This window comes from Hirundo rustica, chromosome 6 (assembly GCF_015227805.2).
Source record: "Hirundo rustica isolate bHirRus1 chromosome 6, bHirRus1.pri.v3, whole genome shotgun sequence".
Lineage (NCBI taxonomy): Eukaryota > Metazoa > Chordata > Aves > Passeriformes > Hirundinidae > Hirundo > Hirundo rustica.
The window spans coordinates 47,236,103-47,253,949 of record NC_053455.1 but is presented as its reverse complement, the minus strand read 5'-3'; the positions used below and the strand labels follow the sequence as shown (position 1 = coordinate 47,253,949).

General features: G+C 41.5%; 1 protein-coding gene across 1 annotated transcript in view; it reads right to left on the bottom strand.

Annotated features, from left to right (window-relative positions):
* BRSK2 (BR serine/threonine kinase 2) overlaps positions 1-17,847 on the bottom strand; it is a 311,906-nt gene that overhangs the window by 64,654 nt on the left and 229,405 nt on the right. Inside the window, exons 7-9 of the mRNA XM_040066118.2 lie at positions 8,165-8,198; positions 7,209-7,277; positions 4,159-4,305 (exon numbers count right to left, since the gene is read on the bottom strand). Coding sequence (XP_039922052.1) covers positions 4,159-4,305; positions 7,209-7,277; positions 8,165-8,198 — 250 coding nt within the window. The remainder of the gene's footprint in view (positions 1-4,158; positions 4,306-7,208; positions 7,278-8,164; positions 8,199-17,847) is intronic.

The window sequence follows — 17,847 nt, the reverse complement described above, 5'->3', positions numbered from 1 at the left end:
ATCCTCGGCACTGATCTCAGCAGAGCGGTTGCCAAGCTAAAAAGTTCTGACCTGAAGAAAAACTTTCTCAGAGTCTGGATATAGATGAGGGCTTCTGGGCTTGAACTCATGTCAATTTTCAAGCTTCTCTGTCCAGAAAGGGAACAGCCTCAAACCCATCTGTGCACCCACACCTCAAATGAATCTTCTTCATCCAGAAGATCCCCTAGTCTGAGCTTTAAACCTACAGAGTACTGTCAAGACACAGGCTTTTCCTGGCCACAGGGTTCAGGCTGGCAGTGCAAACAAACTGGTAAAACCATTACCCGTTTCAGCAGTAGCAGCTGTACTAAAGCAGCCTCCAGGGACCTTGACAAGGGCAAGTATCACTGTCCTATGTGCACGGGGCATGAACGGGCCCTCGGCAGCCTAGATACATCAACTGGACAACTACCTCCATTCTACGGGTTGTAAAGTGAGAAAGTTCAAATGATGGAATAGGCACCTTACCATAAGAAAGAAATGAAATTAAATCAGGTGGGTTTTCCCTTCTTAATTTTTGTAACATTCTTTAGATTCTGCAGGTCATCAGTAGCATACATCAGATTCAAGAAAAAAACAAAATCAGAAAGCAGAGAGGAGATTCTGAAAACATGTGTAATTCAAGAAATTTTTAGGTAATATTCAGGGATAGAAATTTCCACCTATGTGGACACTCAACGTAGAAGACAAGTCATTCTACTCTAGTATAAGATGTCAACTCTAGAACAGTAACAGCTTTATTGGAACAGCTTATGCTGCAGCATCTGCTCTGATCCACCTTGCTCTAGAAACAAAGTTTCAATAGTGCTCATCCATCTTTAAAAGAAAAGTGCCTCTGCCCTTTGCCTTTGTCCTGGAGAAGAAAATATTGGCTGAGAATGCAACTGATTTTTACCACAGGAGCTGTAATTCTCTGCTGTAGCAACGCTGAATCATTCAAAGAGCACATAACTAAAAGACTAACTCATCCTGCAGTACTTTAGGCACCCAGAGCACATCTATCATAAGCCTTCTCAAACTTCATTACTATTTCACTTTTCCCTCCTGAGACTATTCCTACTAGAAGGCTGTCCCAGAACGCACTGATATGCCTAAAATCCTTCTTCTAGTTTCTAGCCTACTTTCCCACAAGGCCATTTATTTTTGTGCCAGTATCTTCCTTTACCTTAAATAATCTTTCTCCCCCTAGTAATTACCTCTAATGAACATGCAGATGACCAGTACAACCCTTCTTAGACATCATCTGTATACATTAACTGAAGCTCTTTTAGGCCATACTATTCAGACAGACTCTTTCAACTGCTGATCATCTTAGTACTCGTTCTTTGATTTCACCTTTCATAAACATAGGTGGTCAGAAACACCATCACCAGGAGCTAGGATCACCTTTTAACGAAGAGTTTATGTTTAATGAAAGTAAAACATAAATTTTCTTATTTTACAGCATGTTTAGTAAAACAGGCCCAGTAAAGGAGAGCGATCAAGGATGTCCCACTAACAGTATTTGAGGCTACGTAACATGGTGAGTGTGAACAATACTACACTAAGACATAATAAAGTCTTGTTCCCACAAATGAATCATATACAAAGAAAGGTAATGCCTGTTTCAAATCATATACAAAGAAAGGTAATGCCTGTTTCTTAAGGCTGGAAAGGGCCAGCAACAATAATTCTGTGTACCCTGCCCTCCATTAATCTTCTCAAGCTCCAAAACTGAAGTGAATGATGACAGTTAAACGTGAATGCTGGTTCTGTTTTTGTTGATCATTTTAACAGATGGACTGGGGAAGGTGTGGGTGTGCTGTGAAATGGCAATTACTGCAGGGAGGGAAATGCATTTGGATGAAAAGGAAAAGAGATACAAATCAAAAGAAGAGGAACAAAGCAGAGAGGGGAAGTAAAAAATGAAAGAAAAAATTTCTAGTGACCTTACATTTCAAAGTATTTTTCTGCTGAATTCACTAGTGAGGTATCGAGCAAATGATCAGTAATGGTAACAGCTACATCTGTACTTATTGTACCCAAGCTGCAATTTTGTTCGCAGCTTTGTATAAATACCAAATTGATTCAAGTGAGATATTTTCTAGGAATAGAGGCCTCCAGATAAACCCATATTTATACCCTTTTTCACAGGACACAACTAAAATAGGATTCAGCTTTCTCCTCAGAATGAACTCTATATTCCCAGCTCCTGTGCAGTAAACAAAGAGCTCCCTTCTGCCTGGCAATCAAAGCAAGCAGCTCACTAACAGCACAGGAGCATGACAGCAGCAGGGACAGCAAACCCAGAGACCCTCAAATAATGAAAATAAGACTTCAGCTAATAACAAAGAGCCATCCTTTTTTCCTCTCAGCTCTTCAATATGTATTATTTCAAATTCTTATTCATAATTCAATGGTTAGCACTTGCCAATAACTACCTGATTTGGGGTTTTCTTACCTCCCTAAGGAAGTAAGAGGTTAATTTTGATCAAGAAAGGGAGGGGGATGGGTGTCACTCTGAGACCTTGAATTACCTCAACTGCTTTCTCTCCTATGCATGTACATTCCCAGCTGTATTTAGGGCTTGAATCTGCCCTGTGGAAAAACTCAGAACAATCTGAAGAAGGACTTAACACTTGATGATCTGCTCCCTAAATACTTAGACCATCGGCACTAATTTGTTTGAGGAAAAAACCTCAACAAAACAACAGAGAAGATTGTATGTTTATATCACAGAAAGGAAGCTAAGCTTGAGAGGGAATTGGTAATTTTCATGGCCATGAAGAACAGCTGTCTCTTCTCAGGATATTGCCCTAACCTCTGCATTGTTCTTTCCGTGAATATACTTGTGAAAATGCTACTTCTTTCTTTAAAAATCTGTTAAAAACCGGTATTTTAAAGTGCTTAGTATTTTTTTTTTCCAATCAGTGCTATTTATGTACTGCAAAATGTGGTGGCTACTGGGTTTGCAAAATTAGGGATACTAGAAATAACATGAAGAACTTTTCCCCTATGCCACCAAATACAACATGACCTGGATTGGTAATGAATGAAAGAAAAACCCAGCTGTCAGATAATATTGTAAAGAGTTGTGAAGAGAGTTTCAGTAAACTTCTTAGCAGAGAGGTGTCTGCATCCCAAAAGCCCCGTCACAGCTGGCACAGACTGATGCTGCTGTTACCAATCTCAGCAGCGAGGCCAACCAGTGATCTGAGAGTTTATTTATAAATATTTTAGCAGACTGAAGAACCAAGGAGGAGTTTTAAATTTACATTTCTTTATACATACTCCCACTCAGAATCTGTGAGCTTAGTAAATCTGTATAAAATCATCACCACGGCCTGACAATAGGATTTACAAGGGCAACGTACCCATGAAGGCACACGCCTCCAGTGACAAGCAGGCAATCTTACTTTCCAAAATTATTTTAATTGCTAATGTTTTTTAATTTCCTAAAACATTAACACAGTGTTAGTGAAGGATACAATCACTACACAGTGCTCACCCTTGCAGGGTCTCTATTGTAGTGATGGGATGTATCCTAGATGCAGACAGTGCTCAATGCCAGGAGCTCAACACTGTGGGACTAGCAGTGCTCAGGACCACAGGGCACAGGATGAAAGAGCACACTGGCAGACAATTGCTCTGAAAGCTGCGAGAGGATAATGCAGGGCAAATGCAGGATAGAATACAATGCAGCTTCTGTGGCTTGAAGGGAGAAGCCAACGCTTCTGTCAGAAATGTAAGAAAATCACACTCTTTAACGACAAAACTTCAAATACCAGTCCTAACACCTGTGACCTTCAAACACATCATGCCCCCAGCAAACTGCTGTATCAGACAGAAGAATCAGACAACTCAGGTGGAGCCCAAAACGTGTGAATGGGCCAGTAGTTCTGTGATGAGCTATGAGGGATTTCTTAATGCCCAGTGCTACATATGAAAGGGAATCATGAGAAAAAACACAAAGGCAATCTGTCCTCATGACTGAAAAGAGATGGTAACTAACTTCTTCCCGATGATTCCACCAACTCCAGTCCTTCTTTGCTCAGGAGGAAACACATAGGAATGCCACTAATCACCAAGTTACCTTAGCTGCTCAACTATTCCTGCAACAAGGAGAGAAATAAAGCCTTGCTCACGATGTCTCCTTACCGTGAGACGTTTCGAGGCATCCACTTCAATCATCCCCCGCAAAAGGTTCTGACAGTCGGGAGGGATAAAATGGGGCATGTGGAACACTCCACGCTTCACCTTCTCCAGCAGTTGCCGCAAGTTGTCATCATCGAAAGGCAGGGCACCCTGCAGGGATGGGACAGAGCAGTCAATGGGAGAGAACTGGAGATGGCCAAAGGAGAAAACCAGGATAAACACGGTGAGAGAATCAAAAAGAGGAAGTCAGCTTATAATGAATTATTACAATGAGTGAAAAAAACCCAACTTTTTTTCCATTGAAAAGAATTACTTTCTTAGTGCTGCCATATTTCCTCTAACATAGGAAACAAAACTGAGGACATTGTTTTTTTAATTAGACATTTAATTAGAAAATGACTACCAGTAAAAAGTAAAATGCAAAATATGAAATTGCTTTTCCAGGCCAACTCGCCAAAGATGCAAGGATTCACTTAAACGCAGCTCAAGCTTTTGATCTGCTGGTATTCCTCCTGGGCATACTTTCACAGCAGCAATGTTTATCGTCTCCTTATTTTTAATCTTCCTGAGACACATTTATTGCAGACATTGAAAAGGAGGTGAACAGCTTTTGAGAGACTTTCAGTAAAGAACATGCTCTTTCTGATGGAGCATTGAAATGACACAGCTGAAAGAAACCCCAACCAACATTAGCCTTTGGAAGCAGCAGACATTCTACCTGTTTAATATACTCCATCCAGTTCCCATGCTGTGGTCAGGTCATCAGTTCCTATTGCTTCCCTACCGTAGCTCACTTACATGAATGGCTTGAAGTTTTTTTTAGCTGAAACTACATTTTGAATAGATCATCAGCTTGCCACAAAAAGCAGTAAAAGACCTATCCTTGCTGCAAGGACAAAAAGGAAAAAGAGAAGTTGAAATCTTTAGGGTAACTACCGACTGAAGCTGATGCCCTTTTATAGCAAGTCTGCACCTTCCTAGATATTCTCACTTCCTTCTTTCACTGCCTAATTCTAGTAGGTGCCAAGCTTCCTTGATTTCCAGGATGGTTTGTGGGAAGCTGCAAGCTGTCAGCTGCTGTGATAATGAAGCTTTAAGTTGTCAGCTCTGGCACTGCACTTACTACAGCGAGTAGTGCATCTGTATAAGCAATCATGTGTCTATGGTTTAGGGAGAACAACAGCTCCATTTACAGCAGCCTCAGGAAGCCACCTGATGGTAGCCACGACTGGGCACTGCTTACTGATGTTTGTTCATTCAAGCGGCCTCGAAGCCTCTCCCTGCCTACTGTAAACAACATCCCGAGTTACCTGCACGTTTCCTATCCATTCCAGACTTAAAGGAAAATCAATTCTGATAGTTCAGTACTTTGGCTAATGCAATTTAAGCCCTGATGAAGTCAGAAGGGACGCTGTGTGGCATTTTTCCTGAAGGTAACAACTACGTCTCTTTTATCACTACCATCTGCTATCATATCTTGATAGTTTTGCAGGGTTTGTCCTGACATAATTAACTGGCGAGCTCTACACTCTCAATCAATAATAGACTTATTTCAATCATCTTTCAGGCTCATGTATGTATGTAGGAACAGATGAAGATGCAGCAACAGACACCAAAGCTTGACAGAGAATCCCCCTGAAAATGAAGAGCCTGCTCCTGCAAATCCTAACCATCTTGACACATTCTCTCTTCTGTTCTTACAAATTCAAGAAGTTATATTAAGAGCTCATTATACACTTCTATTTTATCAGCTATGGAAGTAACTGCACAGTAAGAGATCACCAGGTGCTATCTAGTGTGACAGTTAAAATTCTTCCAATGCAACATCATGATAAAAAAATTAAAACTTCAAAAATGTCAGTGAATTGTAATTACTAAAACAAAAAAAGGAGTAAGATTGGTTAAGGAGAATTAAAGCATCATACTGAGATTATTTCAAGATATTTTGATTTGAGCCATTAAAAAAGAATCAGCATATCTTTTGATATAAAATTCCTCTAAAAATTTAAAGTATTTTAAACAAAAATAATATGAAGAATTTATCTCATTTTACACTATTTTTTTCAAAATAAAACACTTAAGTGAGGCAATTAGGTTTACTGATAAATGTAAAAGAATATCAAAATTTTATTTCAGGCTTGTTACTTTTATAATTATAGATGATCAGCTGAACTATTACAGATATAAAGCACTTAACATGCACATAAAACCTATATTCAGAGAGTATTTTACCTGCATGTGGTACCTGCCTGTATTAACAGAAACTGTATTTCCCTACATTATACTATGGAAATTGGTAACAAATGCAAGCCAATCTGCTTTCAGCTGGACACCCAGTTATTGGATGTTTAGGAGTGTATATCAGAACTTCATTTCAGAATAAATTCCACAGAGAATTGAAACTCTGATCAAAAGAGGGATAAGTCAGAAGATACCAGATTTTGAACACTTAAAGTATTACTGAGCCAGATGGAAACTAATTTAAACTTTGTACTACTGGCTCAGTTTTATATTCCCATGAGTACCAAATTAAAATGTAGCTCACTGCTTGCATGAAACAAAGATGAGGTTCTCAAGTCTTCTCTTGAAAAAGTACTGCAGTTAATATATGCATATACCTGCTGAAGCACATACAGACATACAGCAGAAAAAAGTGAACACATCCCAAACCCAGCCATATTTTGATCCTGTGAAGAACAACTCGCTTGACACTCTCTGTATCCTGGAGTTGTAACCCTACACATCCTTACCCATCAAAAAACGTGGTGCAACCTCACAACACAGCAAAGAGCATTTATGGAGACAAGTTTTTGATCCTGTCTGTGCTCTCCTGTGCAGGGCAACAGTATTTCAAAGGAGCAGTGAAATATTCCTCATGCTTTTCCTCTGGGGCTGATGTAGAAATAAGAGGAAAGGATGCCACTGAGAGATACAAAAATAGAGGACTAAAAAAAACCATCCGTACATGATGTCAATAGAATTGCCATTAAATACAGCAGCACTTTCAGATTTTTCTTTTCTTTTTAAAGGGTAGTGCAAGGAAGATGACTCACCACTAGCAACGCAAACAAAATGACTCCGCAGCTCCAGACGTCTGCTTTCCTTCCATCATATTTTTCTCCCTGCGCAGCAATGACACAGAGGCTCAAAAGACCAATCGCTAGTAAATGAATTAATTATCCTTGAAGAATGAGAGAGGGGAGAATGGGAAACCCCACCTTTCAATTCGGCTACCTGCTTCCCAAGGTGGCCTTCCCAACTAGGAGGAAGCCACTACGCAGACGGCTAATTGAATTTTTGTGAACATCAGCTTGCAGTCTTATCTGGGATCTGTGAGAAAATGCTCAGAAGTGGGAGCAGGGCAGGAACGGTTGACAACTCACAAATTACCAGTTCTGGCATTTAAACAGAGTAACACGTGCATTAAGGACACCAAGAAGGTGTGTTTCTCTGCCCTGGTTCTTCAGGGAGAGTCACCAGCCATGTTATTTTGCAAACTCACAGTGTTGTCTGGACAATCTCCCCTGTATGCTTCTTGTTTGACTTCACAGGTAGGGACATGTTTTGGAAGAGGGCAACCTTGGGCACTGAAATATTGGATACTTATTTTCAGAGGAAAAAGGGAAAGCAGAGGGGAAGAATATTTTTTAGTGGAAACCAACATTACTGACAGTCAACCCCAGCTCTTCTACTGAGATGACAGCTACATCAGAGACAGGAAAGCTGAGAGGACTATGTCCCATGGGTCAAAAGATCAAATTAAGTCAGGCTCCTGTACTTCTGTCAGATCACATGGTGCAGAGGGTACTGTGAGAATAACACACAATTATTTCTCAATGTGGCTCTATTCAGGGCTGAGTCAAACAAACAAAACTCTATTAAGGTTCCTTGTGTCCTTTTCTTTCTCTCTGCCTTGGGCAAGTTTCTTGTACGGAGGATTTATCTGCGTACTTGCAATGAGGGGCACTTCAAAAAAGGTATTTATGTACACTAATATTAACTAACTTACCCGGATGACTTCAGGACAAGCATAATGTGGTGATCTGAAAGACAAAATACAGTAAAATGAGCATGTAACAGCCTAGTATTTATGGTTATGCGCATTTCCATTTTGTTTGGCAGAATGATGATAGACTTGCTTATACAGAATACAAGCAGGCAAACCAGCACATTTTTCCTTACCTCAACAAGAACACATTTCTAACAAGCTCAGAAAACGGTCAAGAACTAGCATAATTTAAAACTCTATGGCCCTGCTATGAATTTCTTCAAAACGAGGAATGAAGGGAAGACGAGACATATTCTGTGAGAACAAAATTCCAGCTCTCTAATCCCACCCTTTAACTTGTCCTTGTTATCTAATTAAAAGGAAGGCCCAGGCTGCAAAGCCTTTTACAGGAAAAAAAGACAGATGCATCCCTTAACCATGTCTGGTATCTCTTCTGCTAAGATGACTCTCATTTACACCAGTGGTGACAAAAGCTGCCAATACATGATTGCAACATGCCATTTTGTTGATTTTTTTTTTTTTGCCTTAAAAACCAAAAAAGGATGGACAGTAGCACTGTTACCTGGTGAGTTAATATATTCTTTTCACATCCTTCTACCCATATATCTCTTGTTTGAGTCCTGGCTGAGAAGAGTTAATTACTTCAACTTGCCAGGTAATAATTTTAATTCCTAAAGATTATAGCCATGACTATTTATTTTATAGCCTTCATTAAAGTAACTTGACAAGTAAAAGGGATGCAAACTGTCTGAAAACCACGTGCAAATCATGCTATTGTTTATACTGACACCTCCCAGCAGTCCCTGAGCCTGGCTTCATTTGTGCATGTGTTCCTTGTGACAAATGCAATCATGGCTGGGCAATACCTGTCTCGCAAAGTAATGAGCAAACCAGAAGCACAGTGAGGTTAGCTTTGTGCTAGGATGCTATATTAATGCCCAGTGAGACAGCCCATTAATTGAATTTCCATACACACTACACTTATCTTATGGTAAAATATCATCCCATGGGCATGCAATGCCCTGATTTGGCATCACAGCTTTTGGCAGAGCATGACAACAAACTCAGGTTACACTCAGGAATGCATCTACCTTGACAGCAAAGCTTCCAAGAGGAGAGAGAAATGCAGTTCAGTCCCCACAAATTTCAGGAGAAGTGGAATTCAGCAGCTTAATCCGATATTTAATAACAACGCCAACCCTGAGCCCATTTAAGAGATGGGCTATTCACAGGTATTCTAACCAGTCTGTCTGCTCAGTAGCGCCTTAGTTTGGACTACCTTTTAAAAACCTTGGTTCAAGAGTCAAAACAGATAATAGAAGCCAGAGCCTCCCTTAGAGAGCTGGCTAGAGCTGCTCATTGGAAGACCAGAAAGAATGGCTTTGTGGGTAGGACAGACTGCCCAGGCTGTGTAGCTCTGTCACTGACAGCCTCGGAAACATGGACAAGGTTACTTAAAATTTTTAAAAGCTGCAGCTGGCCTGTTTGAAAAGGGTGACCAGAACCTCACCATGAGTCTACTCTTCTGACTAAAGCAAGAGCAATGCCACCACAGCTTTCACAGCCAGAGGGAAAGTGAGGCCAGAGTGAGACACTGAATTGCTTAACATTATGTACATGGTCCCAAACTTCCAAAATATATTGTTTCCTGTTACAGCAAACCAAGAGCTGCACTACACCTATTCTTTCCAAAACCTCAAAGTCTAAAGCACAAAAAGTCACAACACTGGACTAACACATGATTTTGTAAGCTTTTAGAAGACAAATTGTTCTTGAGAGAATGCTTGACTAGTGATGTCATCTTTTTCTCATATCTAACAGTGGTGCAGAGTGTACAGGCCATCCCTAAGGCACACATAAAACACAAGTAAGGAGCAGCACCACAACTGGGACTGCAACCCAGGCCTGACAAGTACAACTCACACTAGTGTTGGACTGCTTACACAAAACAATGAAGGAGAGCAGTGTGGAAAATGTAGGGACCATAGTAATGCAACTGGAATTTGGAAAAAAATGCAAGGTAGCAACAAGAGTACAGGACTTATATAGAACAAGGATATTTGCTCAGTTTACTCACCTCAGAACAGAAAGGCCAGTTCTAACATGTTCTGTACAACTGAGTCACATTAGGTCTCTTGGAAGATATATGGGGGTAAAAGGAGTGCAGACGTATTCTAGGCAACTGTTGAGTTCCCGTCACTTGGCATGTCTGAGCTTCTCACTTTTGCATGTATTTGAAATTCTGCAAGGTGCATCTGCCTCTCTGTGTGAGTCATGAACGCACACAGTACATTAAATGGTTACTACAGGTGGTGCCTGTGGCTGACCTAGAAACTTTAGCCAGATCTCTCAAATCCCTCATGGTATCCTGTACAGTTCAGCAATATCCTTCAGTACAATCCTTTTGGGATGGCAATGGCACTGGGGTGCACTGGAAGAGCTAGTATCTCAATCTGCAGAGCGTTCCTGAATTTTTATTTGTATATTATGACTCCAACGAGGATTTCAGAACTCTTAATTGTGGGTGCTGAGCAGTGCAACCACCTTGAAAGCTTCCTGTGCTAACATCCTTGAAAAGAAGAACCTAAGTGTCATGAAGAACTCAAGGTAGGTACATAGATATTTATGTGTCTTACTAGCAATTCCCCTTTAAGTGTTTTCCTTCCTGAGATCTGCTGAACTGCAGTGAAATGTGCCATAGATCTTAAAAGGCACCACTGAAATTCTGCAAGAGTCTTAAGAGACTGGGTGGAGAAAATGTTATAATAACTCCTTTGAACAAGTTGGATTGATTCAACCATTCAACAGCTGCATTGCAACTGTCCAGAGTGCACAGGCTTCTGGCATTGCCATTCTGAATTCTTGCCAGCATACACTAGCTAGATATCTGCAGCATTATCTTGGCTAACAGCTTTAAAAGGGATCTTCCAAGTCAGCCAGAATCCATAAAAACTCATTTCCATGCTACCAATCACAGAGCAACTTCAACTGCTGTAAAGACAAATCTCAGTTTTAATCAAAAATCTATTTATCTTTCTACAGAGTCATGAATACTTCTTTGGCTCTTATCACTAATTATTCAATATAGATGTGTCAAGAGCAACATTCCCTGTCTCTTCCCCTAGGCCACCTCCTCATCATTCTGCTACATCTCTGTGCAGCAAAAGCCCCAGTCTGCCCTTGATAACAAATAAATATATTGCTCAGCAAGATCAAGAAACAGTTGCCTGCGGGTACCGCTGCAAAAAAGCAGTGATGTTGGCAGTGTGTATTTCCACGGTCAGGTGAATTTTCCAAGGCTAGTCTGGCCAGGACAGGAAGGGCTCTCTGAATGGTCTTTCACAGCTGTGACTCTAGGACAAAATAATTTTAAGGATCTTAGGGGACCTTAGAGCATTTATGTGGGATTTAAACCAGAGGAAATAAGAGAGCAATGGTGAAATCCAGGACAGCTCTGACAATTAAGTAAGGCATTCAGAAAGATATGTATATACATCTTTGATGTATCTTTTCTGAATTTCATCTGAAAAACTTGAAAAGTAGTTCTTGATCTGTGCACATCAAGATATTGTGCAGCTGCAGTAGATCTGAGACAACAAGGGCCATATCTTCAGTGCAAACGTGATGTGCCTGTGAGTTACAGGGTTTTTTATGTAGGCAAGAGAGACCTGCACTGCACACACACAAATCCATTGGGCACATATGGTTTATCTGGGAACACACAGTAACTGCTTTGCCAGAGAAGCGGTTGGTTGATCAAGAAGGACAGGAAAAGATGTGTGATCCTACTCCACAGTGTGACAAATCATGTGTTACATTGCCTGATGGGTTCCCAAGTCCCAGTAAAGATGAGCGTCCATGCCTCAGTCCTTTGGTCCCATACTTTAAGATGGTACTATCTGGGGAAGAAGCTTCTTTGAGGGCCATCCTTCAGGCCTCACAGACAGAGGCAGAGTTTCTGTAGACAGGGAGGAACAAGAAGTCTCCTTTCCTCCGTTTTAATTATGCATGACATAGGATATGTTGTATGGCTGCAGAGAAATCATCCCACATCTGGCTGTTTTTGCTGTTGCTCGACTCCAGTGTCCTTCTTTTCCCTCTCTTAATCACTGTCTCCAAGCTGGCTTTCAGAGGCAGGAGTTACCCACTAGAGCAAAAGGCTGCCTTCTGCTTTCCCCCTATGCTGGGTAACAAAGGGCTGAGATGAAGGTGAAGACCAGAGAAGTAGCAAAACAGATAAAGGGAATTCAGGAGAGGGACACTGGCATTCTGAGAAGAGAAAGCGACAGCCACAGATCACAGAGAAAAGAAAGGCAGGGAGACACTAACAAAAGGTTCCAGCAGCAGTGGGTAGTTAAGGCTGCACTGAAGCCAGGAGCTGCAGGTAAGGCTGTAATTAAGGTAGTAGGTGTAGTCAAGGCTGAGTGCTATATTCCCGTTAAAGCTTCAACTCAGTCATTTACTTTTGGATGAGAAAACTTAGCACCTAGCCCTCAGCCATCTTACAACTCCTAGGCTGCAATTACATTTTTGGGGAATCTGCAAATCAGTTCATCAATTAGAAGTTCAAATTTTTAAAATCATGGAACCTTTAAGAGGTTTCAATTAAAAAAATTAACCAGACCCTTGTATTAGAAGGGTATAAAGATTGCCAAATTAGGTAACCAAAAGTTAAGAACTGGTAAGAAGAAAGGTTGAAAAGAAAGAAAGAAAGGTTGAAAATGTTATGTTGTACTCTGCTGGTAAGTCAGGTGGATGCGTTGCTGTGCCCAATGCCTCTTTTCTACTTGTGACTGAAGTTGGGAAGTCTGCAGCAATGTAAAGGAACTTTAGTGTCAATAATGACAAGCTTGCAAGCATGCAGCTGATTGACACATGGAAGAATCAAACTCTCTGTCCCTGCCAGAGGATCCATCTGTGAAAGAAAATGAACAGGTGCCTTAAACGGAGATGTTCACAGGTGAGTTGCATGTTCTCCAGTTTTCAGAATCACAGTGCTACACATCCAAGTCTGATTTCCAGCATTTATAAACATGTGGAGGAGCAATTGCAGTTGGTAGGCACTGTGCTCTCCCAGAAAAGGACCAATCACCAATTATCAAGCACCAAATACCCTGAGGTACTGGGCCCAAGAGCATCCAACTGTACACTCAAAACTGGTTGAAAATTTTGAGTTTCATATTGCAGAATCCTGTGTCGTCATAAAAATGGAGATAACCAGATCAATGTGGCAAACGTAATATGAAAACAGTGTAATTAATATTTGCAAACCTAAGACACAGTGATAAAATCCTACCAGCATTCATAGCAAGGCTTGAATGCAGCGAGCAGAAGTTATAAATGGATCCATAACACGAATGATGAAGAAAACCCAAACATTAAATAGCTGTTTACTCACAAAAACGCACCATCCAATCATCAAATGAGGCAAAGATTGGATGAAAAAAACCTGTACACGCTCGTACTTAATGGGCATATCCTAATGTGCACAGGCTGTGTAAATGTTACACTGCCAATCTGAAGAAAAGCACATCTTAAACTCTCAGGGATTGATTTTGCAGAATCCAAGCTCTTTTAACATACCTTGTGATGTATTAGAGGTGATGCTGGAACCAATGGTCATTAAATAAGGTTGTCTGGTATTTCCCTTTATAATCCTCATTTTAAGTTCCTTGTAACTTACTATCAATTTAACAACAATTTCTTTGCTTTTTGTCTGTCTCAGACTGGTTTCATGCTTTTGTATGCACGCATGCATGCTGTGTATGGGCTGAAGCATTTCCACATATCTAAGTCTAACCTTAAGTAAATGCTTTTTTACATTAAAAAAAAAGAGAAAGAAAAATTTCTAGTATCCTCCACTACAAAGGGAAAACCTGAGTATTTTCATCTTCAAGAAATTATATCATAGAAATATTGCATTTACTAGCAGAAACTGTCTAGAGCATTAGGATCAAAATCCTACCTGCATTGGTAACACTTCACAGAGTAATTTTTTTTTATCTGAAACTCTGAGTTGCTGTGGGTGGGGTTATCACATAGTCCCAAACTTCAAAACAAACTGAGTATAAAACTAATAGATCTAGGACTGACAGCAACTGACTCACACAACCAGGTAACAGAAACGAGAGCTGGAACCTAGTAAAAAAGATAAAACAATCTGGGATTTGGGGCCAAACATGGAGCAGAAATGAATGGGAGAAGTCAGCTAGGCTGTGGTACAAATCAGGAAGGAGATAGGAATGAAGTGCTGGAAATGGAAGCTCTTGATGAGATGGGGCAAAAAGTACTAATTCTGGCATTTCCAAATTCAAGAGTTTAAATTTGCAACCCCAACAATGACTGGAAAACTTGCATGTTTTAGCTATATGTACACGTTTATTATAAGGGGAAAAGAATATGTGCAGCATCATGTCATGTAATTAAAATCAGAAAGGGTGCTTGGACACTGAGGTGTATCTGCCCTCTGAATCATCTGCTCACCACAGGTGTGCTGATACACCAATGACTTGCTGAGATGGAGAACTGAAGCAGAGAACAGCAATGCATCTTGTCCTAGACCACCGTGAATGCCTTCAGCAGAAACAGGAATCAAACTCAGATAACCTTGGTCTCAGACCTGAGGTTTAACCAAAAGGCACTCACTCTTCTTGCCTAGTGACAATTCAGAATGGATTGGACAACCTCTCCCACTCTGAAACACTGCAAGTCAGCACGCCTGGAAGAATCACTGTGAAAGAGACGAGGAGTATCTCTGCATGCCACTGCCTGGATGGATAAAGAGGAAGAAGAGCTGAAGAGATCTAAAATAACAGAAGCAGCAGCCTATCACATCCTTCTCTTCCTTCCTTGTCTGCTGTGAGCTGTCAGACCCTCCCTGCCTCTGAAGGAATGAAGAGACACACTGTGTTATTCTGGCATTTCAAGGACCATCTCTCCATAAGACTGCCCTGCTGTGCAATTTCTACCATAAGCAGAATTAGTCCTGCAGAGCCTACACACTTCCCCTTAAGGGTCTAAAACCTAAAAAAACTACAGCTTATTCCTCTGCACTGCACATATGCAGGATTCACACAATACAGATTTCTATAGTGGGGATCCATTACAATCAAGGTGCAGTCTGTCAATGGCAAATTATGTCAGTGAAACAGCAAGTCCATCCTTGCCTCCTCCTACACAAATGCATCTTGATTGAACCTTTATTGTGTCCTCCAGGTAGCCTGTCAGTGTTGTCAGTGCTACAGAAAACCCTGCAGGCCTAAGGAGTATCTCCCAGAAAACAGTGACTCTGAGATATGCAATTACATCATACCTCAGGCTACATGAGGCTACTCTTCATGAGGCCTGCCAAGACTCTGTGGTGACCTAACAACAACCCAAACTTTGGACTAAACTTAGCAGTTCACTTGTGATAGCAAAGAATTTTTGACTGCCATTTCCCTGCATTGCTGAACTGACAAAGTTAGCTGTATCACACAGCTCAACCCCATCTGAGCCTCCCACTCTGACTGACAGAAATACCTGGAGACTCCCTGCATGACTGTCAATGGAAATGTTTCAGTTTCATCTCATTATCAGTGTTCACAGTAAGGATAAAACCATTCTCAAAATTAACTTATGGGTGCACGGAGGAGTACCTCATTAAAGCTCAACATCTCAGCCATGATTCACTCTGTTTTGCTCCTTTTCATGCTGGCTGAAAGTACCAACTACATGGGTAGGTAAAACTGTCGCCTTGAAGAGCTCTGAGGTTGGTAACTGCATGTGCTCCAAGGGAAAGGGAGTCATAACTGGATTACCTTTCTCTGTGAACACTGTGGCATATTGTTATATATTCCTTCCTTCCTTCCCTCCTTCCTTCCTTCACCCCCCAAACCAGAGAGATCACAAGACACCAGTATCAGCCATGCTGGGCTGCACGCCAGGAGAATTAATGAAGTGGTGTAATAGCTCACATGGAGGCCTAGTGATTGGCAACACACTTAAAATGCATCTGCAAGGCAGGAGATCATAGTGTTGCTGCTGCGTTCTGTTTATTACAGGCACATCTCTTCCGTTCCATTGATTTCTTTATTAGCGCATTTTAAGGCCACAATGTGGGGGCTGGATCTGCTTAAAGCACAGAGGTTTGAATTCCAGCACAGTTTATGGGAAGGAAGCCTCCCTTTGAGACTCCAGATCTGGATAACAGAGCTCGCTGCTAACAAGAACAGGAACCCTACCGAGAGGTTCCGGAGGAGTTTGAAAAATCCCACAAGGCAGTTGAGGCTGAGTTGGTTTTTATACTTCCTCTTTTTCTTTTTTTTTTTTTTTTTTTTTTTTCTTTTTTTTTTTTCCTCAGGGAAGGAAAGGAAACAATTTTCTCTAGAGAGTATAGAGGCTTTGTGGCAACTGCAGGGGGGACTGCATTTTCTGATCTAGAGGGGAAGTTTGAAAGAAGCTGCAAGCAACAGATGTGCAGAATCACAGGACAGTTTGGACTGGAAGTGATTTTTAAAACTTCACTAGTCCAATGGCCCAGCAATGAGCAGGGATATACTCAACTAGATCAAGTTTCTCAGAGCCCCACCCAACTAGACCTTGAATGTTTCCAGGGATGGGGCATCTACCATCTCTCAGGAAAACCCGTTCAGTACTTTACCACCCAAAATGTAAAAAACTTCTTCCTTATATCTAATCCACACTGACCCTTTTATTTTAAAACAATTATCCCTTGTCCTATCACAACAGGTCTGGCTAAAATGTCTGTCCTGATCTTTTTTACAGTCCTCCTCACAGTACTGAAAGTTTGCAATAAAGTTCTCCTGAAGCCTTTCCTCTCCAGGACTGAATAACCCCAACTCTCAGTCTATCCTCATGGGGAAGCTGTTACAGCCCTCCAGCACCTTCATGGCCTCTTCTGGGCCCACTCTAAGAGGTTCATATCCTTCTTATGGATCTCCCAAAGCTGGATGCAGTGAAGGTCTCACCAGAGCAGAGCAGAGAGACAGCATCCCCTCACCCTCCCTCCTGGCCATGCTGCTTTGGATGCAGCCTAGGACGTGTTTGGCTTTCTGGGCTGCAAGCGCACATTGTTGGGTCACATCCCCCCTTTCATCTACCAGCACCCCTAAGCCCTTCTCAGCAGTGCTGCTCTGAATCCTTTCATCCCTCAGCCTGTTTTGATGATACTGTCTCCCTACCCAAGTGCAGGGCCTCGTAATTGACCTTGGCATCACAGCCCCTTGCTTTTCATCTGTGCTGCTAAGACCTCAGATCTTGACACGGACAGGAGAGAATCGCTGGGTCCCAGTTTACTCACCACCAGCATTCTATCATATCACGAACTTCAAATACTTTTTTTATCCATTATTCATGACTTGGAAAGCAGAGCCTGAGAGGCAGTTGCTGGGCTTTAGAGGGAACCACGATGGCTCCATATCTACCCTAAAATGCCTTGGCCCAGAGAAGACACAAAAAACCCCATGAACTGTAACCAGCTGAGGATGGGCCTGGGCTGAAGTCACAAGACTCACATTACCCAAGAGGAAGTGGAAATCTGCTGGTACTGTCTGGTTTCTATGCTTGCTGTTAAAACAAATTAACACACAGCTAAAAGCTGGTGTAGTGGTGCCAGGCTGCAGCAGCTCGATGCAGCTGCTGCCCTTGCTACAGCTCAGTGCCACAGCCCCTGCAAAGTCACC